This window comes from Aotus nancymaae, unplaced genomic scaffold (assembly GCF_030222135.1).
Source record: "Aotus nancymaae isolate 86718 unplaced genomic scaffold, 86718_ANA_hifiasm-v0.15.2.pri h1tg000008l, whole genome shotgun sequence".
In the NCBI taxonomy this organism is placed as follows: domain Eukaryota; kingdom Metazoa; phylum Chordata; class Mammalia; order Primates; family Aotidae; genus Aotus; species Aotus nancymaae.
Window position 1 is genome coordinate 52,558,224 of NW_026988419.1, and position 23,387 is coordinate 52,581,610.

The window sequence follows — 23,387 nt, forward strand, 5'->3', positions numbered from 1 at the left end:
GCCAGTCTGAATCTCACAACTGAAGTCCAATGTTTGAGGGCAGGAAGCATCCAGCATGGGAGAAAGATGTATGCTGGGAGGCTAGGCCAGTCTTGTCTTTTCATGTTTTTTTCTGCCTGCTTTATATTTGCTGGCAGCTGATTAGATTGTGCCCACTAGATTAAGGGTGAGTATGTCTTTCCCAGTCCACTGACTCAAATGTTAATCTCCTCTGGCAACACCCTCACAAACACACCCAGGATCAATATTTTACATCCTTCAATCCAATCAAGTTGAAATTCAGAATTAACCATCACAGGTAGTATTGTGGATTTTTAAATATATGAATACAAATGTTCATCTCCAGATCCATCTCCCGTGCTCTGTATTGGTACACCAAAATGCACCATGAACAATGGCCAAATATCTTAAATATGAAACAAAACAGATAACACTATTGTATACCAGCAATTATCTTAAATGCATTATGTGAATCAACTAATTCAATTCTAAAAACTACTGCATGGGTGGGTACTGTTAGTATTTCCATTTAACAAATCAGGAAATGGGCACAGAATGTGAAGTTTCTTGCCCCAGTGATCCATAAATAATCAAAGAACTCATGACTCAAACATAAGTGGTCCAACTGCAGTGTTTTTATTCTTAATCATCACACTCTGCCTCCAGAAAGGAGTGGAAGCACAGCACTCTAAAATTGTAATAGAGAAGTGCGTGGAAAAACCAGGCCTGGTTTATGAAAGGCTTGAAAATATAAAGATATTATTGTTTTAGGAAGAGAGTTTCCAAAAGAGCAAGTAGTTGAACTTTTAGGTTTTGTTACTAGCGAAAAGTGAAGTTTAAAGAAACAGTTTGTTCAATGCCCAAGTTCTACACTCTGTACAAACTGCTACTTCCCACTCAGTCAGGCAATCTCCTTACTCTCAGGTCATACCAGTTGGTACCTTAACCTAAAAGAGAGGTAACATCGTCTCTACAGAATTAGTTTTTCCTCATTATTTTACTCTATTTATAATCTAATATTCTCCTATTCTCTTGGTCTGGACGTCTTGGAATTTATTAGGCACTTAACATTTGGTAACATTTTTGCTTATTAGGCTCTTGGTCAAACTCTATTATAAAGTCTCAGGAAAATCTCTTAATATTTTCAAGGAAAAGTGACAAACTGCTTTAAAAAAAAATTTCCCCTAAATGCAGAGAAATAGTTTTAGATTAAAGTAAATTCGGCTAAACTCTAAACACTATTAGGCTGCCAGTGAGCACCTTGGATGTTACTGGTAGGCGCCCATCTGTATGAACTACAATTCCCATCTTACAACGCGGCCTTCCATGCTAAACTACAATTCCGCTTTCATCATTTCCGTCAACTCAGGCGCTGGATTTCGGACTTTGTAGTTCATGTCAACTTCTCTTTTTTGTAGCCATTTTGATAGGAAGACAGTGTGCCTGGATCGACCACTTTGACTCTGGTATTATGATATGGTATTTGAAATAAATTAAAAGGATAACGTGTCAAGCCAGTTGAGCGTCAAGTTTTTATGTATTTCACTATCCGCATTCTTCCTACTGTCGGTTGTCGGGAAAAGGAAGTGACGTACGTCCGGTGTAATGGCGGCGCGGTGGAGCTCTAGGTAATTATCCAAACTCCGTGGAGTCCCCGCAGACAGCGAACCGGAGTAGGGGTGGCGGGTCGCTGGATTGGGTGGGAAGTGAAAGAGGCCCAGGAGTGGGTGCGGGCTCACTGGTACGGCTGTGAGCGGCATTGGAGTGCGCGTGGCTCTCTTTCCGCCAGGCACTGACCCGCGAGGGGGGTGTGAGAGCGGTTGGGGCCGGGGAGTCCGAGCCGGTGGGGAGGGAATGGGCTGTGTCAACTCACTCACTGCCTGCGCCGACCGACCGACTTTCCTTGTGAGGTTCTTGAAGCTATCTGAAGTCCTGCACCAATCCTGGTGCTCTGTTGTTTCGTGTGCAGTGTTTCGTATTTAGAGCCTCTGGAGTCACTTGGGCTTGCGAAAGCCCCTTTGCTAGTGCCCAGATCCCCGCTCCAAGGGAGTGGGATTAATGAGCTGTAGTTGATTAAAAGTTAGTTGAAGTGCTTGCACTCTTATGCCTTTTCCGGCCTTATATCCTTTTGACTATTTGTGTGAAATTTCATTAGTGGTTTCTTCTTCATTTATTTGCCCTGTAAATACTGATAAGTTCTAGTGTTTAGTCTTGAAGACGCTTCATTTCTCCTGTGTCCTCTTCATCTGTCATCCTTTATCCATCTCTAGTGAGGTAATAACTGCCAAACTTGGCTTTCCAGGCTCCACCTCTCTAACGAGCTCTGGGTCCTACAGTGCAGCATTATATAATGTAAATATAATAGTTAATTTCACTGAGTTTAACTGCAGAAACCGCAGTACCTATTTCTACTTAATCTTCACAATTCTTTTGAGGTAAGTGGAGAAGGCAGGATTTGGAGAAAGGCTATTCTTGATGCAAGAATTAGCTAAGAGTTTCCTTTGCATTTTTAGGTGTGCAGAGACTCGAAATAGATAAACAAGCAAACTTGGTCCTCAGCAGATCAGTTAACCTAACTCTTACCTGTATTTAGGATTGCTTGGAAATTCAGGAGTTAACATAAATTATCCTACTATGGAAGGGCAGATTTAAAATTCGTATTAAAAGTGTGGTTTTGACCAGGAGAAGCATTGTAACAGGCAATATCAGTAGGAGGAGGAAACTCACTTGTGTTGGTCCTGGGTGATGGACTAATAGAACAAATATTTCAATTTTATTGTGCAATTATTAGGTCTGTCACATGGAGCAAGTTATCTAAGGTCTTTAGTGTCAGCTTCATCGTCTGAAAACAATCCAATGAGGCAGGTATTGTATTACTACCTCATCTGTAGGTAACAATACAATCAATACCTGCCTCATTGGATTGTCTTTTGGAGTTTAAAGAAAACTAATACTGATGAGGCACTCAGCACAGTGCCTGATACACTGTGTTAGCTTTATATTATTGTAAAGCACAGTGCCTGATATACTGTGTTAGCTTTATATTATTGTAAATTACTACGATGATACAGTTGATGAGTTCTCTCTGTGCCTCCATTCTTGTTCTCTGGTTCTGAATGTTGCCTTTCCACCTTTAAGTGTCCTTCCAGTTTTAAGTGTCCATGTCACTTTTATGGAGTCTTTCCCAACTCAGTTGACTGCGGCTCTGAGACTGTCTTGGTTATAAGTTAAAGACCAAGAATTTTGATCTAATGTTCTGGTCTCGTGCTTCCAAAGTGTGGTCTCCTGAATCAGCAGCATCATCTCCTTGAAGCTTGTTAGCAATGTAAATTACTGGGCTTCACCCCAGTTCTGTTGAATCAGAAACGTAGAAATGGAGGCCCAACGATTTTATTTTTGTTTGTTTTTCCAAAACATTCCAGTGATTCTCATGCCAGTTAGTTTGAGAACTTGTGATCTAACCCATCCTTTAGGGACATAACTGATTCGTCCTTCCCCTGCCCTCAGAATCAGGTTTGATGCCCTCCTTGCTCCAAAGTATTTGATCCGTGGCCAGCTAGTATTTATTATTATGACACCACATCCTTCCCTGCTTTGGATAGGTTATCTTCACTCACTTTTTGGAGTTCTGACACTTTCTAGACTACTTAATTGTTTTTTCCAAGCCAGCTTTCTTAGCTCTGTTAGCTTTCCCAGCTGCTGAATTTTTAGAAGTTAACGCTCCTGGTGGGGCGCAATGGCTCACACCTGTATTCCCAGCACTTTGGGAGGCTGAGGAGGGTGGATCACTTGAGGTCAGGAGTTAGAGACCAGCCTGGTCAACATGGTGAAACCCCGTCTCTACTAAAAATACAAAAGAAATTAGCTTGTAGCCCCAGCTACTCAGCAGGCTGAGGCACGAGAATCACTAGAACCCTGGAGGCAGAGGTTGCAGTGAGCTGACATTGCTCCACTGCCCTCTAGCTTAGAGTACAAAATGAGACTCTGTCTCAAGAAAAAAAAAAAAGGAAGTTAGCTTTCCTTCCCAGTGCTTGTACATTGTTGAGCGACCTACAGTGGCTTGTACCTGAGACCGCCCAAAAGACAACACAGTGACACATTTTATATTTCATATACCTATGCCTTAACTTGAATAATATTTTCAATTTATTGTCCACCTGTATTTAGATGGAATTTTGTACTACCTTTCATATCCCTAACTTGGGCATCGTTTGTTCATGGTGCCTGGAGCTAGTCCAAGAAAGAAGTGGCTATTGGTAATACATCTGATCCCACTGATAACTTTGAAGGCTTCCTTGTTGAATTTCCCTGCTTTTCTGTTTATCTGAGCATGGGAGGGTGGTGGAACAATAAAGCCACAGAGCATACTGGTTTTAGCAAACTCCCAGACTTATACTCTTTCTCAGTATATACATTCCCAAGTGGACATTGGAAGAGACATTTGAATGCCTATAACAAAGTGCAAACTTTAAGCATGGATTAAAGCAAGCCTTTACTATATATAGTCAAGTTAGTAAGTCTTTCCCAGTGAACAGATACGAAAAACGGGGTATGGGCTGCCTTGGCCTTGGTACATATTAACTTCTGGAGAATGGGTTAGCTAGTGGGAAGGAGGAACTCAGTGGTGACTCATGTTTAATCTGTCTCTCAGTCTAACTTATAAATGGGTAGAGCTAGACAGAGTTCAGCACTTCCACCTAAAAAGTTACCTTGTGCGTCCTTCCTGAGATAGTTGGTCAGGATAGCTTTATTTTAGACCTGGCTACAGGAGCCTCTGTAGTAGAATGCAGTGCTTACATGTCTAGGGGCTAAATTTCTCTATGGAGGCCAACACCTCCAAGTTTTCTTTAAACCAGAATGTGGTTTACTAAATGGCTAATTAAATAATCAGAAAGGTGACTTTCAAAGCTGTGCCATGAAAATTGGCAGAATGTATTCGCTCATATACTTAATTAGGCAAGCTGAGGAGCAGATTTGGGGTGGGAGAGAGTGGTTTGAATGTATGATGAAGGCATGTGGCATATTCAGTAATTAGGCTTGATTTTGTAAGTTGAAAGAACTGCACCTTCAGGGTTGGATTTCCTCTTGTGCTTGCAAAGGAACTAGTATTTTTTTCATCTCACTCAATGAGGAAGTGTTGTCAAGCTGCTCCACAGGTTAACATGGAATGAAGACTAATAGGGGGTGGCATCTGATAGTGCTGTCTTGATGCACTAAGACTTGGAAATCTTAGTATTTCCAAGAAGTAGGAGTTAAAAGGTGAGACAAGGCTGCTGTTGTATTCCTTGATGAGCAAGTTGACAAAATGGCGTTATAAGGAGTTCTTTGTAGGAAAAAAAAATAGGAGTAATCAGCAGAAATATACACTCCCCATTTTTTATTTAATTTTAGAGTTGGAACTTACTAAGTAGCAGACACTGTCCTAGGTTATGGATATGTAGCAGTGACCAAGAACCTTGAAGATCCAGTGTACTCATACAGAGCCTTTCATAGTTGAGCTTAATGAGTCTTGCATGTTCCTGCTTATTCATATACACCCTGGAATCCCCAAATTCTCTGTCTCTGAGTCTTTACACATGCTTCTCTGTCATTTCCTGAATGACCTCTTTCCCATTTCTATATGGATAATTTCTCCTTGTCTTTCAAGACTCAGCTTTAAGACCTACTTCTTTCTGTGTGTCCCAAACCCTCTTTTCCAGTTATACTTTGTTTATAACATTGTTGTAGCACTTAGACATTTTTAGACATTTCTAGACATTTCTTCTTTACCCTAGGACAGAGTCCTCCGTGCTTTGTGTGCTGTGTAATTATGTATCTCCTGACTATACATAGGCACTGCCTTAAGTAAAGACTACAGCCATACTTTGTTTCTCTTAGTTTCACTCTTCCTTATTTTCTCTGTAAACACTTTTATTTTTTCTTCTTTTACTATTTTCTTGGGAATGGGATCTCATTCTGTTGCTGAGGCTGGGACTATAGGCCCACTGCACCCAGCATTTCTCAGTCACTGAATATAAATATCAACTATGACTCTAGCCTCATCACTTTTTTGGTCCTATTTTCCTGTACAAAATTCTTCAATTATTGTAACCTCACAAAGATAGACTCTTGTGCACAAATACAAACTTCAAAAAGTGAAGAAGGAAGTATTCAGTGAGTGATTAAAAGCACAAGAGCTATTTTTACCACAGGCATATATTAAGTAGAGTGTTGAGGGTTACAGTACAGGTTTGAAATTTAAGATTTTGTTTTATAATTGTTATCATTAAAATGAGTATCATTGGGTCCGTTAAAACGTCTTTTTTTTTCACGCCTCTGTCTTACTGTCTTAAAGTGTCTCAAAATTTGGGCTGTCTGCTTTCCACACAGAGTTGCAGACCACTCAAATGCTTTTATGTTGCTTATCTTTTACAAAAAAACAATGTCCAGAACGACCTGCACAACTTCTAGCCCTGTCCTTGAACCTGGGAATCTGGTCATTCAAATGATTATGAGTCAGAGAGCACACCTGGCATACGCAGTGACTAGGAAGCAAAACAGGGAGTACAGCTCTGCAGCTCTTTACTTGTAATTCTTGGAGCCAGAGTATTTTGACTTCAGAATCTTGTAGATTTTAGAAAAATCCAGCGCACATACTGCATATTAAGTAATCCCCCATTTGGGGCCTGGAGCAACATCCTCTAATCAAACACTAATATTTCTGCATTGTGTCAAGTCACATTCAGTGTCAAGTCAGTACATTTTGCTTTCCAGTGAGTTGCCACATGCTTAAGAAAAATCTTTGTATTTTCAGAGCTTTTCAGATTTTAGAATTGCAGATAAAGCATTGTCAAACTGTACTGGTGACTTTTCTAGGAAGAGACAGGAGTATTTTGAACATTTTATTTTCTTGAAATTGTGATTCTATGTTGACATCAAATTATGTATTTTTTGCCTTACCTTATGTGGTATATCATGGAGCACATTTTTCACTAATATGTAAATATTTTTGAAAAAAAAATAGCAAGAAATGATTTTCCTAAACAAAGAAAGTTTCCTTCAGTACAGATACGGAAAGTACACAGCAATCTTGTTTTATATTGTTCAAGAGTGAAGCCAGTCTGTTACTTCTGTTTGTTTCCTGAGAAGGAAAATCCATTCCTTGGGGGCTTGGCTCTTGTTGGGGGATTTTCTGAGAATTCCATTATCTCCCTCCTGTTATATTTTGGCATTCAGAATAATTTTAAGACAGTTTTTATTTTTTATTATGTAATATTGCCACTTAGGTTTTGGGTTATATATATATTTTAAATTTGAACTGTGTTATAATGTTTGAAATTCACCAAACCTGTTGTTACTATTTAGAAGCCAGAGGAGCCAACTAAAGGAAATTCACTGTTGATTCCCTCCTTTAGCAATTTTTTGATAGTATGCTTCAGCAAGTTCCTCTAACCTGGTCTGAGAACACCGAAGTGACAATGGTAGAAGTGTTTTGCTACTGAAGTCAGGTGGAAAGCAGTGCATTTCAGCCATTAGTTGAATATTTTCTCATTTTCTTAAATTTTGAGATAATTGCAGAATTCACAATTTTATAGCTTCTAGTTAACAGTCTGAAGTACTTCTTATAAATGGTACTAAATAGTTTGCTTTCTAATGCCTGATGAAACAGAAAGAAAAAAACTCTCATTTTTTTAATAGTGCTCTCATGAGTACTATATCTACTATTGGAAAATATCCTCCTTCTTCAGGAGAGCAGGTGTGGTTTTGTTGAGTTGCTTTCTTGTGAGAAGGGGAAGGAAATTTAATAATTCACCATAAAATTCACATAGTGATGCTTAGAAGAGCAGAGAGAGCTATAAACTCTAGATAAATCACTCATTTCAGGAATTTCCAGTTACTCTGAGTATTAGCATGCATATGTTGAACTCAGAATTTCAGAAGAGGCATATTCTGTATAAATCTGGACAATGACAATATATTCATTATTTTGTTAGAACTATGATAGCAGTCTATTTTACAATGTTGTCATTTTCACACTTACATTTTGAGACATGGAAATGTAACAGATTGTACTTTATTGCCAGAAATTATTTGCTGATGAAGGGTGAAGGGGAAAGATGATACCAATCAGAAAGAAGACTCTTTAAATTTAAATATGTAAGGTAATTTGAAATAAAATGCACAGAAATTGCTAGTTTTAAAATGTGTAAGTAGGTTGGGAAGAGGGACTGGGTTTAAGACCCCAGGGGACAAGCAAAGGAAAATGCCAATCTTGTGCAATAGAGTCAAGTGATTTTTTTTTTTTTTTTCCTCGTAGTATACCTAGTCACAATGAATTCTAGGTATGCTAATTAAATAAAGGAATCCTTAAAATTCCTATGACTGAAAAGAAGTAGTGCTTTGTTGTATTAAATCAGTCTTTGCTGTCTGGAGCTTTGAACAAATAGATCAATTTAGGCTAGGATAATTTTCTGGATAGTAGAGTCTGTACTTGTTTACATTTTATAATGTACCATTTTGACTTCAATTCATTAATGTTGGTGTTTTCATTGGGACACGATATTATATGGCTTTGGCATCAGATAAACCTGACTTTGAATTTTAGCTTCTGCCATTTACTAGGTATAATTTACTTGGACAGATTGCTTGAATTTGCTATACTTCAGTTGTTCCGTTGAAAAACATGGCTAAAAAAAATCACCAGAGCAGGGTAATTATGAAGATTGAATAAGATTGTGTAAGTGATTATAACTTGTGCCCATAATTTCTCAGGTTTAAAAAGCACTTCTTACCTGTGAATTATTAAGAATTAATACATTTGGAATTTCTGTGTCCCTCCAATTGATTTACAACTAAGTTCTTCACTATAAAGTAGGTAGGCTGTGGGGTCTTCATATTCTGGCTAAGTGGCTCATGATTTGAGAACAAATTAAGAACCAAAGTTTCTTATGTAGAATTGAAAAGCTGAGGAGACTCAGGGAAAAGTTGGATTTTAGAATTCCCTTGGGAATACTTTCAGAAAACAAGTATGCACAGGTCTTTTCCTTACACTTTCTGCCCATTTTCTGGTTCAGTAAGTCGGAGGTGGGCCCCAATATATGTACAAGTAATTCTCCTCTCATGCGTGTGTCCATGATTCAGGTTGTTTTTAATATAGTGATATCAAACTAGTTATACACTGTTAAGTAGTGATTTAAAACTGACATGTAGGAAAAAAGCCCAGCCTGTCACCTTGTTTGAGTGACTTAGTGTTTTGCTTATTATAGATTTGCTTCTATACCTAGAATGTAAACTTCATGTGAATAGGAGATTTTGTTAGGGTAGTTCATTGTTGCCTATCCAATGCCTAGAAAGATGCTGGGCAAATAATAGAAGTGCTGTATTATTTGTTGGGGAACAAATGTATGTATACATAATACTGGGTTTAAAGGTAATAAAGGATATATTAGAAATGATAAATGGTTGTGCTAGTAGAGGTAGGGAAAAAAATACCAGTATCTTTGAGCAAAAGTAAATTAAGTAAAGTTTTGAATTTTATGGCTCTCTATACCTTTATAGCCATAAAAGCAGGACCTTTGGGAAGAGTCATGCAATTTGGTTTCAACAGAGTCATCTTGTTGAATCCAGCAAGGGTTATCCCTATAGGGATCTCATCCTGAGGTGAGAGAGGGGTAGCCTCTGTTTTAAATATTTTTAAAAATTCTATTTTAATTTGTAGGCTTTTACACTATATTTTGTACATTTTTTTTTTTTTTAGTCATTACTCTAGGGAACAGTATATATGTCCTTAACTTGTCATGTACTACTTAGAGTCAATATTGTATCACCTCAAAAAAGATGTAGAAACCTTGCGTAGTGTACCTCCATTTTGACTGCTAATTCTATATACCATACATATATATATATATACACACACATATATACTCCAGCTACATATAATCCCTCAAGACATATTTTTTGCTGTAAGAGTCCTATGTATTTTAGATAAATTAAAATAAAACAGAGTCTTTTGTATTTCCTGAGAAAGGTATCATTTCCAGTATTCTTCATTTCTTTCTGAAAAAGTTTCCACCTGGTATCATTTCCCTTTAGCTTGAAGAACTTATTTTAGCGTGTTTTGTTTTGTTTTGTTCGTAGTGCAGGTCTACTGGTGATAAATTATCTTAATTTCTCTTAGTTATTTTGTTTGTTTGTTTAATCAGTAAATGTCTTCCTTTTTTCTTCCTTTAAAGATTGTTTTTGCTGGAATTATAGGTTACCTGGTTTTTATCTTTAACACTTTTAAAAATTGTTTCACCATTTTCCAGTCCCTATAGTTTCTTTTTCAAGTTTATATATATATATATATATATGTAAATTATATATACAAATATAAATTTTTAAAATTTATATATATGTATATATGTATAATTTACCATCCTTACCATGTTTAAGTGTACAATTCAGTGGTAATAAATACATTTGTGTTCCTTTTTTTCCTTCATCCTCCACATCCCACTCCTGTTTCTGGCCTCTGATAACCACCAGTCTACTTTATCTTTATGAATCCACTCTTTTAGCTTCTGCATATGGGTGAGAACATGGTCTATTTAGTTTCTGATGAGAAGTCAGCAGTAGTTTGAATTGTTATTTTCTGTATATAATATACTATTTTTTTCTTTTGCTGCTCTCAGGATTTTTCTCTTTATCTTTGGCTTTCATTAGTTTTATTATTAACCATTAATCATTCTATTGTTAAGCATATTCAGTGAATTTTTTATTTCATATATTTTTCAGTTTTAGAATTTCTGTTTGGTTCTATTTTATCATTTCTCTTGGCTGAAATTTCCCAGGCATATTTTCCTTTGCATTTTTCCATATGTTTTAAAAACCATGCTTTAAAAATCTTATGTGCTAATTCCAGGATCTGGGTCATCTCAGCATTGATCTGTTTTGGTTGTGTTAAGATTGGACCACAATTTTTAAATGTTATTTTTAATTGTCTCCTGGAAGTTGTTATTGTTATGTTACAGAGACTTTGGTTCCTTTACATTCCTCTAAGGAGTGGTGACTTTTTAGGCAATTAACTTGGTTGGACTTAAATTCCAAACTCCATTCTCTTGAGCAGCAGTTCAAATCTTAGTTCAGTTATTGGCAGGAATCTGTCTTGTACATGTGTTGGTTCAGAGGTAGTTAGAGATGTGGAAACAATTTATACCCAGCATATGGGGCTTCCCTTCACTCACTCTCTCCCCTCCTGGATTTCCCCTCAGTTTCCAGCAGCTGTGGTTGCCTCAGACTGTCCTCTTCTTCTTCAAATGAGAATGGCTGCAGCTTTTCGTCAGTTTTAGCCACCCTTGCATGGTACAGACTGCAGCTTGCCCTCAGACTAAAGCTGTATTAAATGGGATAACTCACTCAGGTTGCTCCTTTCTCCAGGGCATTTACTCTCCTTAGACTCAGCCTGTTTTTGTTGATTCTCCAGTGCCTTCAGGTGGCTGTTGTGTGTTTTATCAGGAGTTTATGGTTGTTGTCTGTGAAAGGATTGGGTTCAGTAGGAACTTCCTAGCCATTTCAGAAGTGGAAGTTCAGTTACCCTTTTAAAAAATTTGTTCAGAGGTGCCTCACAGACTACCCAGTGGCACTGGGAACCAAAACACCCTTGTTATTTAAGTTCTTACAGGAAAATAGTGTAATTATTGTATTATGAAACATTCTAGTCTCTAACCTCTCTTTCCCCTTTGAAACACATTTATTATTTGACTTCGGATAATATAGAGTTATTAAGATAGTAACTCTTTCATGATATCAGAATAGACTGTTTAAGGTAGAGGGTCATGCCTCTCCTCTCTGTTACTGTCAGAGTCTGATTTTATGAAATGTTTTATACAACTTATTCTGGATTTTCTCAATTTTTATCTAAGGTATAGCATCCAGTAGGAAAAGTTGCTCTGAAACCGAGTTCAAACAATAATATCATAGTTGTGGGCCTGGTAAGGTCCTAGATAGACTGGTCTGTTATATGGCATTAGGTTTAGGACCAGAGTAATCTTTAAAAATATATATAAAGGAAAGATTTGGGGAGAACTTGCCAGCTAAAAACAAGGCTGAGCTTTCCAAACTACTGCAATAATAACTAATTGAAGAAAGAGCCTGTTAATCAGCGTATTATGTAAAGTTACACACATTTGTCTACTTAACTGTAGACTTCATACATAAGCAGTGATGTGCTTTAAATTGTAGCTATATTTTCTAGATTGGTAAGTTTGCCTTTACTAACCTTGACACCATGCCAACCATTGTAATAGAAACATTACTTGACTTAGTAATTTGTATACATCCCTGTCTGCATCAAATGATAGCAGCTCTGTATCACTTTGTAATGTAAAGACTATTTCTATATGTGTTCTAGTGAGAGGAATACTTAACAGGGTGTCCTCACGATAGCTTTCTAGTTTTAAGTCTTAACTGGTATTATAACTTAGTTATTATAATTATAATTGGAATAGCTTATCTGGCTTTCAGTGTTCTCTTTAAAAAGAAGGAATTGGACCAGATAATCTGTTATACCCTAACACTGAAATTAATTTTTTTTTCTAGTTGTATTCAGTTATTTTGGTACTAAGTACATTACTTTCTCTGCAATCTCTATATCTTTTAATCCTTTTATTTTTTTTTTCTATTTTATTTTTGGGATTTTATTGCCTTAAACTATAAACCATAGAGATATGTACTTACAATAAAATACTCAAACAGAAGTTCTTTGTGAACCTAAGTATCCATTTAGCATCTTGCAGAAATTACTAAAATTTACTTAGGCAAATATTAAAAGACAACTAAAGATTTTAGGTTTAATGCCGATGACAAGGTTTATTCTGAGCCAGATACTTAGTTCTCGTATGTGTATATATCTGAAGCCTTGTGCCATTGATAGATCACATTGAAACATAATTATTGTAGTTTAACACCTTAAGTTTCTGTGTGGATTATATTTATTTCTTAATGATTATTATTGCAAGGATATAGGGTATTTCATTCTTAGTCTGTATAGAAACATTGGATTTTTATACTGAGTTTATATAGTTTCTCTTCTATCATTGTTTTCTCAATTTTTTAAAAATAATATCCCAATACTATCTTATGATGTAGGTGTGTTTCTCCCTCACTTTGAGAACATTTTTAATAAAAAAGTTATAGGACATCTCTTTTTAAGTTTTGTTCCTCTTGGTCCTTAGAATATAACCTTCTGCTTGCTCTCTCGTTCATGGATTTTTTTTTTTTCTACTAGCATATCTTAGGTATACATTATTATGTGTAACTACTTAAGGATTTTTAAAATTTTTGTTTAGTTATTATATTTGTTTATGGATTAAGAAAAATGGGGTTAAATGTCCATTGTGTAGAAAAAATATGTCATCATTTTACACACTTTATTGGTGTTAACAAAGTTTTCTTTGGTATATTTTATAGGTGATATTTGCAGACAGAAAAAGTAAACTGTCAAGGAATTCAGAGCATTGGGTACTTGTTATTTGGACCAGTTTGAGGAGTCTTTGATTTATTGGACCAACCAGCAACAGAAATGAAAAGTAGTGTGGCACAGATAAAAGTAAGTGTTCGAAACTTAAAATAGAGGATGTAGGCTTATAGTCGATTACCTGTTCTTTAAATGCATTTACGTAATTAGGACAGCAGAGCCAGACAGTAGAGTGGCACTTAGGTTGGTGCAAAAGTAATTGCAGTTTTTGCAATTTTTAGAAACCGCAATTACTTTTGCACCAAACCAATACATCCAACTTAAACAATTTTAAATGTAGATTCTTAGCTATATGGAAGCAATAGTGTGCAAGAGAGCAGTTGAGAGAACATACAGGGGTGTGTGTGTGTGTGTGTGTGTGTGTGTGTGTTTGTACACGTGCATGCATGCAGCAGTGCCTGCATAAATCATGTGAGTGATCAAACAGTGCAGGGAAATTTCTGCTTGTCTGTTTACAGTGTGAGCCTTTTGTTGCATATTTCTTATGAATAGATGGGCTCTTTATTCTGTGCTGTACTTTAGACAGTGTACATTCATTTATTCAACAAATGCATAGCAAGTTCTAGTGATGATTCCAAGAACTTTGAACAAAATAGTGAATAAAACAAATCCTTGTTTTCATGGAGTTTACATTATAGTTGTGGGGAGGAGACTAAACGATAAACTTGTTAAATAAGTTATATAGTATGTTAGAATGTTAAGTAATAGACTTGTGCTGTGGAGAAAAGAAGTAGAATAGGGTACAGGGGTTCAACATTGAGGGGTTGCAGTTTTTAATAGAGGGGTTAGTAGGGCCCGTTGAAAAGATACCCATTTGAACAGAGACTTGAAGATGTGAGAGTTAACTATGCCGATATCTGGGGAAAGAGTGTGCTTGGCAGGAAAAGCAAGTGCCAAGGCAAAGAATCTAGAGTGAGTGGGGCAGGTATCAGAAGGGGAGGATTATAGTAGGTGAGATCAGGGCAGTAACAGGGACCAGTAATTCCATCTGCTTTCAAAATTGTTCTGCCTGTGAGTGAACTTGGCAGGTGAGCAAACTACTCAACTTCCTTTTCTTTTCAGCTGCATGGATTTACAACCAAGCCATCACTTTTTGGGCCATAGAGTCAGTAAAGGGGGAACTGTATTTTTATTTGATTATAGCTGTAGGCACTCCTCCCTTCCTCTCCTCTACCAGCTGTGTACCCCTAAAGTTCCTTCTTTAAAGAGAAGCAGTAGATTGCAAGCTCCTTGACAGTAGGCCCTGTGGTAGGTGCTTATTAAGCTTAAGCTGAACTGGTAAACTTGTAGAGTAAGGCAGCCTCTGCTGCCATCTTTTCCAGCCTCTGTCAAGTGTGAGAAGACACTTACCCACCCCTCTGCTAGGTAGACATCCAGCCTCTGCTTGGTGCGTATCTCTTTTGGCATGGGGCTCACAGTTTCCTAAGGTAGTTCCATCTGTCAGTAACCCTTGTATATTCTTCTAAAATCAACCTTTTTGGGACTTGTACTCATTGGTCCATTGTTACTTAAACAGTTAATTTGTTGAAGACCCAGTAGGGGGCAGATTCTGTGTTAGGAGCTGGGGACATAATAAAAGAAAGGAGACCTTGTGCAAAACTGGCTGTTGACAGAGCTGTGTTAGACAAGAGCACTCAGATCTTTAGATTAAGGCCTTTTCACTCAAAGGCAGAAATGTTTAGCCTTTCTCAGAATCCTCTTTCAGTTCCTCTTAGCCTCTGCTTCTCCACGCTTCCCTCATGTGGTCCTGATGGGTCTCCTGTGGCGTTTTCCCCCCGGGCCTGGGCCTGGGAGTGAGTGACTTCATTTAGCATGCCCTTCACACTTAGTGGCTTGGCTTTCCCAGCCAACTCTCTTTGGTCTGCTTCCATTTCTCTCCTTTCTGTTAGCCACAACAGGTCCACTAGCTGGGGTGATGCTCATTCTTATTTTAGGTGACACTCAGCTCTTTCCTTGATGTTCTGAGGACTCACCTGTTAGGTTCATAATGCTTCAACTGAGAATTCCCTGTTTTTCCCTTGAACTTTATGGTAGCTTCCTTAGCGAGCTCCCTACCTCTTCTAGCCCTTCCTCCCTCCTTGTCTTAATGTCTAGTGGATCCTGAAAGCCTCTGGATTCAAGCTTCTTGTTTCCCTTGTCTCCTCATACTGCTGTCTCTATGTTGTTGTAGACTATGAGTGATTGCATGATATCATCATATTTGTTTTGCTTCATGAACAGTTTAGAAAAATTTTAAAGGTAATTCTGACTGTATAGTATTTTCAGCTACTGCACTGACTTAACAATCTAAAGTCTGTGATAAAAGAAATAGGGAAATTTGGGTTCTTAATATTTGAATCATACCCGAGTGATTTTTAACTTGGTGAAATTCTATTCATCTATGAAAGCCAAATTCAAGTCCCCATTTTCCCACTTTCATCCTTTAGCACCCTGTGCCACAGTGATTATTTCCTACTCAAGATCTCCTGTTAGCACTTACTATGTGTGCCAGTCATTTGTTTCTTGACCATATTTACGAAATCTTTCTTATTCACGACTTCAATATTTTTGGTCTCTTCCTCTTGCTCACAACAGATGTTGCGGAGATGTGTTAAAAATCATTAGCACAGAATTGAGGCCTTCTCCTTAATGTAATCAAAATAATTTCTTTGCCTTGTAAAGAGAAAGGAGGTCATGCAGTTTTACTGTTCTCTGTCTTCTCCCCTGTATTCTCCCCTCCTCCCCTTCTACCTCCTCCTCTTCTCTCTCTCTTTCTCTCCCTCTCTCACTCTCCTACTTTCTCTCCCTCTCTCACTCTCCTACTTTCTCTCCCTCATTCTTGGAAACTTACAGTCTAATGTGTTTAATTGTGGAAATCTTTATGAGCCTCTCCTACAAGGTCATAAGCTCCTTGGCCTTTCTTATCTATTGTATCCTTCAGAATGTCTACACTGGAAGGACTATGTCTTACAATACATGATCATATAAATATTGTATTTTATGTTACCATTGAATTGAGTGAATCTTGTGCTCTGTGTCTGATCTAAGATCTTTATGTGAAGTTTTATAGAAACCTATATTATATACATTGAACAATTCTATTTCACTGTGTTACTAAGTGAAATAATTTTTAAAACTTTCTTATATTAGAAACAGAATTTTAAGATGGTTGAATTTAGTGCAAAGTAACAGCTAAACTACGGTTACTTTAAATTATCAATTTTGATTACATGCTTATTCATCTATATAGATTAGTTAGTGGATACTGTTCAAAAAGTTCAATAGTTAATGAGACTGTTTTGCAGTGTACTTGTGATCATGTTAGACTCAAACTGCTGTTAATTAGATAGTCATAAAATCAGAGGAAGTTGGATCTTACATTTCTACTCAGAATAATTTTCTATTTTAAAATATATATTTTTTTCATTAAGGAGGCAAGCATGCAAGTTTGCAGAACATTTACTCATTGTTTGATTTAGTTTATCTTAGATTTCAAGATTAAGGTATGTTAAATGCTATTTTCTTTTCAATATGGTTAATTAATATCATTTTAATTCTTAAAAAAAAAAGGCTTGTCGATATTTGAATGTAGACCAGTTATGTAACAAATTTTACCTATATGCAGAGGTAAACATTTTGGTTCCTTAATGTATTTAGATTTTTAAATTAGGATATAGTCCCAAACTGGATGGTTCATATCTCTGTCTCATGTCAGTCTCATGTTACATGAAGTTACTTACATGTATCCTGAAGTTACTTATATGTATCCTGTTTTTCAAAGGATTTGGAATAGGACTTATACCTTAAAAGTAATGTTGTTTCGCCTGTAATCCCAGCACTTTGGGAGGCCGAGGCAGGTGGATCACGAGGTCAAGAGATCGAGACCATCCTGGTCAACATGGTGAAACCCCATCTCTACTAAAAATACAAAAAATTAGCTGGGCATGGTGGTGCATGCCTGTAATCCCAACTACTCGGGAGGCTGAGGCAGGAGAATTGCCTGAACCCAGGAGGTGGAGGTTGTGGTGAGCCAAGATCGCGCCATTGCACTCCAGCCTGGGTAACAAGAGCGAAACTCCGTCTCAAAAAAAAAAAAAAAAAAGTAATGTTGTTTGATTCTGTAGTGCTTACCAAAGTATAATATATATCAGACATTCAAATGATGTTTGTTGAAAACAAAAATGAATTTTTATAAACATGTTAGAGTCAGTTTTTTCCAGCTGTTTATTTTACCCTGTACTAAAGTTGTGGTTTTCATAAGCCAAAGGAGAGATGAGGTAAGTACAGTATGAAGGCAAGAGGATCACTTGAGCCTGGGTGATTGAGTCTGCAGTGAACCGTAATTGTGCCACTGCACTCCAGCCTGGGCAACAGAGCAGGACCTGCCTCAAAAATAAAAATTGTAACTATTACATAGAAATAAAATATAAGGCCGGGTGCGGTGGCTCAAGCCTGTAATCCCAGCACTTTGGGAGGCCGAGGCGGGTGGATCACGAGGTCAAGAGATCGAGACCATCCTGGTCAACATGGTGAAACCCCGTCTCTACTAATACAAAAAATTAGCTGGGCACGGTGGCGCGTGCCTGTAATCCCAGCTACTCAGGAGGCTGAGGCAGGAGAATTGCCTGAACCCAGGAGGCGGAGGTTGCGGTGAGCCGAGATCACGCCATTGCACTCCAGCCTGGGTATCAAGAGCGAAACTCCGTCTCAAAAAAAAAAAATAAATAAATAAAATATAAACTAGATGTCATTGATAATTGGAGAATTATCATTTTCTACTTTGAATTTTTTTTGGCTAGAAAGAAGTATTTGGTCCAGCAAAGGCATAAGAATGATACAGTGGACTTTAAGGACTCAGGGGAAAGGGTCAGGGAGGGTGAGGGGTGGCGGTGAGGGATAAAAGACTATACATTGGGGTACAGTGTACACTATTCATGTGATTCGTACACCATAATCTCAGAAATCAGCGCCAAAGAACTTATCTATGTAACCAAATACCACCTGTTCCCCCAAAAACTATTGAAATAAAAAATAAAAGAAAAAGAAATAAAAAAAAAAAAAACAGAAAAAAAAGTATTTGGTCCATAATGAAAACAGGTGCCTGCCACAGACAGGCCCGAAATTTTTGTTTTATCTTATAGACTGTTTAGGTAACATGAATTCTTCTTAATGATGTTTTAAAAAATGTTTTAATGTAATATCTGAAGTACTTCCAACTTTCTGAGACATGTATTTCAGCCTGTGTTTTTTTTTTAAACATAAATAATTTTTGAAATGTTTTTTCCTTTTTCCTTTTTTAAAGCCTTCTGGTCATGACAGAAGGGAAAACCTTAATTCGTATCAGAGGAACTCCTCCCCAGAAGACAGGTAAATAGTTTTATATGCTCTAAATGCAATGTAGTTTTTATAGTAAGTTTTATGTAATAATTTAGCTCTTAGATTTCTAATTTTAGGGTGGATAACGTCTTTCTAATGGTTTTATAACCAGTATTACTTGAATGGACTTGATGGAGGAATCATACTTAAATGACTCTTAGGAGTGTCTAGTAAATAATTCCAGATATTATGTAATTTTTATGTGAAAGGGAATAATTTTTAATGTCTCAAATACTAATGGAATGGAAGTATATAATGGAAAACTGAGTTGAAATTACACTATTTAGAAGTGCTACATTTACTACTGGTAGTACTGTCCCTTACATTTACATAGCCCTGTATTGTTTTTAAAATATTTTTATATGGATTATATCAGGGATCCCCAACCCTAGATCCAGGGACCAGACCGCACAGCAAGAGGTGAGCAACAGGCCTGCCAGTATTTTGGTCTGAGCTCCACCTCCTGTCAGATCAGCTTGTTGGATTCTCATAGGAGCACAAACCCTGTTGTGAGCTGTGCATGTGAGGGATCTAGGTTGTGCTCTCCTTATAAGAATCTAACTAATGCCTGATGATCTGAGGTGGAGCAGTTTCATCCTGAAACCATCCCCTCACCCTCACCGTCTGTGGTAAAATTGTCTTCCACAAAACTGGTTTCTGGTGCCAAAAAGGTTGAGGACTGCTGGATTATATCATATTATAATTATGTTAAAATCCAAAAATGTTACCGTTAATGTACATTATGAATTCATATTAGGACTACAATCATTTCATTTATGATCATTGAAAGACCATTAAGCATATGGTCTATTAAATATAATGATTGTTAAAAATAATTTTTTATGCCCATTAAAAATAATTTATGAAGGAAGAAGCATCCTTCAAACTTGCTTTCAGTTGTGTAATCTTCCTTACTCCGTATGTACTTTCTTATTCTACTCTGCTAAATATCTCTAAAAGCTTTGCTTTTCGGACATCAAGTTAATTGCCCTGGTTCGTGACTACTTACTGCCTTTCACCAGTTGCCACTCCCTATATATTAAAATATATATATGTCTTTCTACACACAGACACATACACACATGGGTATATGTGTGTATAACTTAATTGTAGATGTGCATGTACAATATGGATTATGTTACTATATATCTATTATGTATATATTTAACTTCTCTTAAGGTTCTTTGATTTTACTCACTTTTTTTTTTTCCCTTGAAATGGACTTTCACTCACTCTGTCGCCAGGCTAGAGTGCAGTGGCGCCATATCGGCTCACTGCAACCTCTGCCTCCTGGGTTCAAGTGGTTCTCCTGCCTTGGCCTCCCAAGTAGGTGGGACTACAGGCGCGTGCCACCACGCCCAGCTAATTTTTGTATTTTTAGTAGAGATGAGGTTTCACCATTTTGGCCAGGATGGTCTCGATCTCTTGACCTCATGATCAACCTGCCTCAGCCTCCCACAGTGCTGGTATTACAGGCATGAGTCACCATGCCCGGCCCTCACTTTTAAGATTCAAATAACTGACCCAATGCTATCCATCCTTGTTTGCTAATAATTTCAACCCATTCTCATTGCTTTCCAGTAATGCATTTTCAAGATTAACAACTGATGAATATGGTCTTTTGGTGTCAAATTAAACAGATCCTATGGAGGCCAACCAATGACAGTGGTCTCATACATTCAGTGTTTTGATAAATGAGCCAACTAAGCAAAAGGAGTCATTTGCAGGATAGCCTTTTCCATGCTAACTGTATGTGATATCCACATATATGTCTCCTACTGAGAACAAAATGCATCAGGATAATTCACTAACCAAATAAGTTCTGTTAAGTGAATTCTAGGAGTTGTTTTGCTGTGTACAAGCTGAAAGGTTCTGTAATTCTTACTGAAACAATGGGTGTTAGCAAAATGAGCTGTTAAGAACAGTTTGATAAGATGTTGTTCAGTCGTAGAGCTGCTTTATCATTACCAATATATGACTTTACTATTTATAACATAGTTATTTTTAACTTACAACTTGGTTTTCTTATTTTATGTTAGACATGCAGAACAAGAAAGATCCCCCCGGGATAGAGATCACTTTGATTACAGCAAAGGAGACTGTGAGCATTCAAGAAGAGGACATTCTTATGATAGTAGCATGGAGTCACGGTTAGTGTTGGGAATTTCTAACTGTCGAAAGTCTTATTTGTTTAAACTTTCATTTAAACAAATGCTTTATGCTATATTTATAATAAAAACAAAAATAATAGTAGCTAACATTAATTGGATGTTCTTAGGTGCCAGGCTTTCTAATAAGGACTTCATGTGAATTAACTTCTTATGGCAGTAAATATGTGAAGTGTAGATACTGTTATGTCTGCTTTACAGCTGAAGAAACTGAGGCCTAGAGAAGTTTAGTAATTTGTTCGTGTTTTGAAATGTAATAGTGCCAAGCCCAAGTCTGTCTGACTCTAAAGCCCAAGCTGATTCATTATATTGTACTGCAAAAGTAGTCAGCTTATGTGATTTTTTGAGATTCTTTACTAAATGAAAGAAATTTATATTGTATGATATAGAGTGGTCTAAACTTATTTTCCTACATAATGGCAGAGGGACATTGAGACTAAAGTTTCCAATTTGTAGTTTTTTTCTACTTTACTTGAGCCTTAGAGAACTTGGTTACCCACCTGTTACTCTGGCTAACAAGACTTACAAGATTTACTTGGTTGAGAAATGGGCAAGGAAACCAAATGGAAGGCAGATAAACTCTTCTCCAAAGCAAGAAATATTGGAATGAGAGTGTTTGGAAACTCTTAGGGGTAATACTTAAGAAGAGTCAGACATTAAGTGCCATTCAGATTTCACTGAACACTAGACAGAGTATTATAGCCCCCTTGTTATTGATCTGTACTTAATTTCAATTCTTTTTCTCATTTGTAGAAATTAATAATAGTTTTTACAATGAGAATATATTAGTTCCCACTTATCCGTGGGGAACGTGTTCCAGGACCCCCGGTTGATGCCTGAAACTGTGGATAATACCTGAACCATATATATCTATAATGTTTTTTCCTATACATACATACTTATGATAAAGTTTAATTTATAAATTAGACATAGTAAAAGATTAACAACAGTAATACTAAAATAGAACAATTATGATAATATAATAAAAGTTATATGAATGTGGTCTCCTCTCAAAATATCTTATTGAACTGTAGTCACTTATTTTTGGACTATGGTTAACCACTGGTAGCTGAAGCCTCAGAGAGTGAAACCACAGATAAGGGGTGACTGCTGTGTTAGAAAGATGTTGGTGTTTTTAAAATTCCCTTTAAAACTTCACTACAGGGCCTCTGTATTTGCTCAGGAGAAAGTGTAATGGAATAAAAAGTTACTTAGTACATGTCGGGAGAGAATCTCCAGGTAGAAGTAATGGTAGTCTCAAAGAAAATAGGTGAGTAGATACTTGAGATGCTCAATATAGGGAAGAGATGTTAACTAGAACTCTACAGATGAGAATACTCTCAAGTACATAAAACAAAAGTCACTATATGGGTAGTATTCCCTTAACTTGCATGTATCTTTGCTTAGGAGAGAAGTAGTGATGCAGACAATTTCCAGGTCATTTGAAATTGACTTTGGTTGGAATGTCTGTATTTTAGCCTTTTTAATGAGGAAGTGTTGCATAATAGAAAGAGAATAGATTCCATATTCATGCAGATTAGAGTTCAAGTTTTAGTTACTAGTTATTGAAATTTGGTAGTTTCTTAACAAATTTCTTCTGAGCCTCAGTTTCTCATCTATAAGATGAGGATGATAACATGAATCTTGTCTAGTTGTTTAGGTTTAAAAATAATGTCTGTCCTACTACCATGTCTGAACATAGTAGACACTAAGAAAATTATAACTTTTAAAGTATTAGTTTCTTGAGCATATCAGTTTGAGTAGTGAAAAGCAGTGAACCAGTGGCAGGCACTTTATATAGAAAACAATGTAAGAGTTCAGATAAACTATTGTTGAACAATGCGGTTGATTCTGAATGTATTTCTAATTAATCTTAAAAAGCTAACATTATTTCAGTATTTTATAAAGGAACTATGATTTGTCTCTGTAACAACCATTTCATTATCCCTTAAAAGACGTCTTTCTGCCTTTATCATTGTTTTCATAAAACCAGCTTTCTCCTGATTTTCCTGTGTTCTCTAGTCATCTAGCTTCCAAAACCTGACTCTCATATTTTATTTTTCACTAATTTTTTTGGTGTTTCTCAGATATTATCCACCCCTTTACTACCAATATTATAACCCCCAGGAATTTTGACCAAATTCCTCTGCAGTTTCGAGCTAAGCACATTCTTTGATATTTACAGCCGAAAATTTCCTTCTCATCACTTTCTAATATATACTTAATCCTAAAATGTCAGATTACATTAACGTTCAAAATCCAGGCTTGTCTGCTGTCACCTTAATGACACCTTAATGAGAACAACTGCTATAGCCATAATCGGTAAGCTAAGCTTTTTGCGTATTTTCCCAGTATACTGTAAAAGCTCT

The 23,387-nt window shown here is 36.8% G+C and overlaps 1 protein-coding gene across 2 annotated transcripts in view; it reads left to right on the forward strand.

The window, feature by feature from the left end:
* Window positions 1–1,420: 1,420 nt before the first annotated feature.
* Window positions 1,421–23,387, forward strand: part of CWC22 (CWC22 spliceosome associated protein homolog) — a 66,931-nt gene continuing 44,964 nt past the window's right edge. The window contains exons 1-4 of one of the 2 annotated variants that reach the window (XM_012471454.2): window positions 1,421–1,628; window positions 13,429–13,567; window positions 18,777–18,841; window positions 20,890–21,000. In XM_012471454.2, the coding sequence (XP_012326877.2) occupies window positions 13,541–13,567; window positions 18,777–18,841; window positions 20,890–21,000 (203 nt within the window). In that variant the 5' untranslated portion in view covers window positions 1,421–1,628; window positions 13,429–13,540. The remainder of the gene's footprint in view (window positions 1,629–13,428; window positions 13,568–18,776; window positions 18,842–20,889; window positions 21,001–23,387) is intronic. The other variant, XM_064373285.1, reaches the window with a different exon arrangement.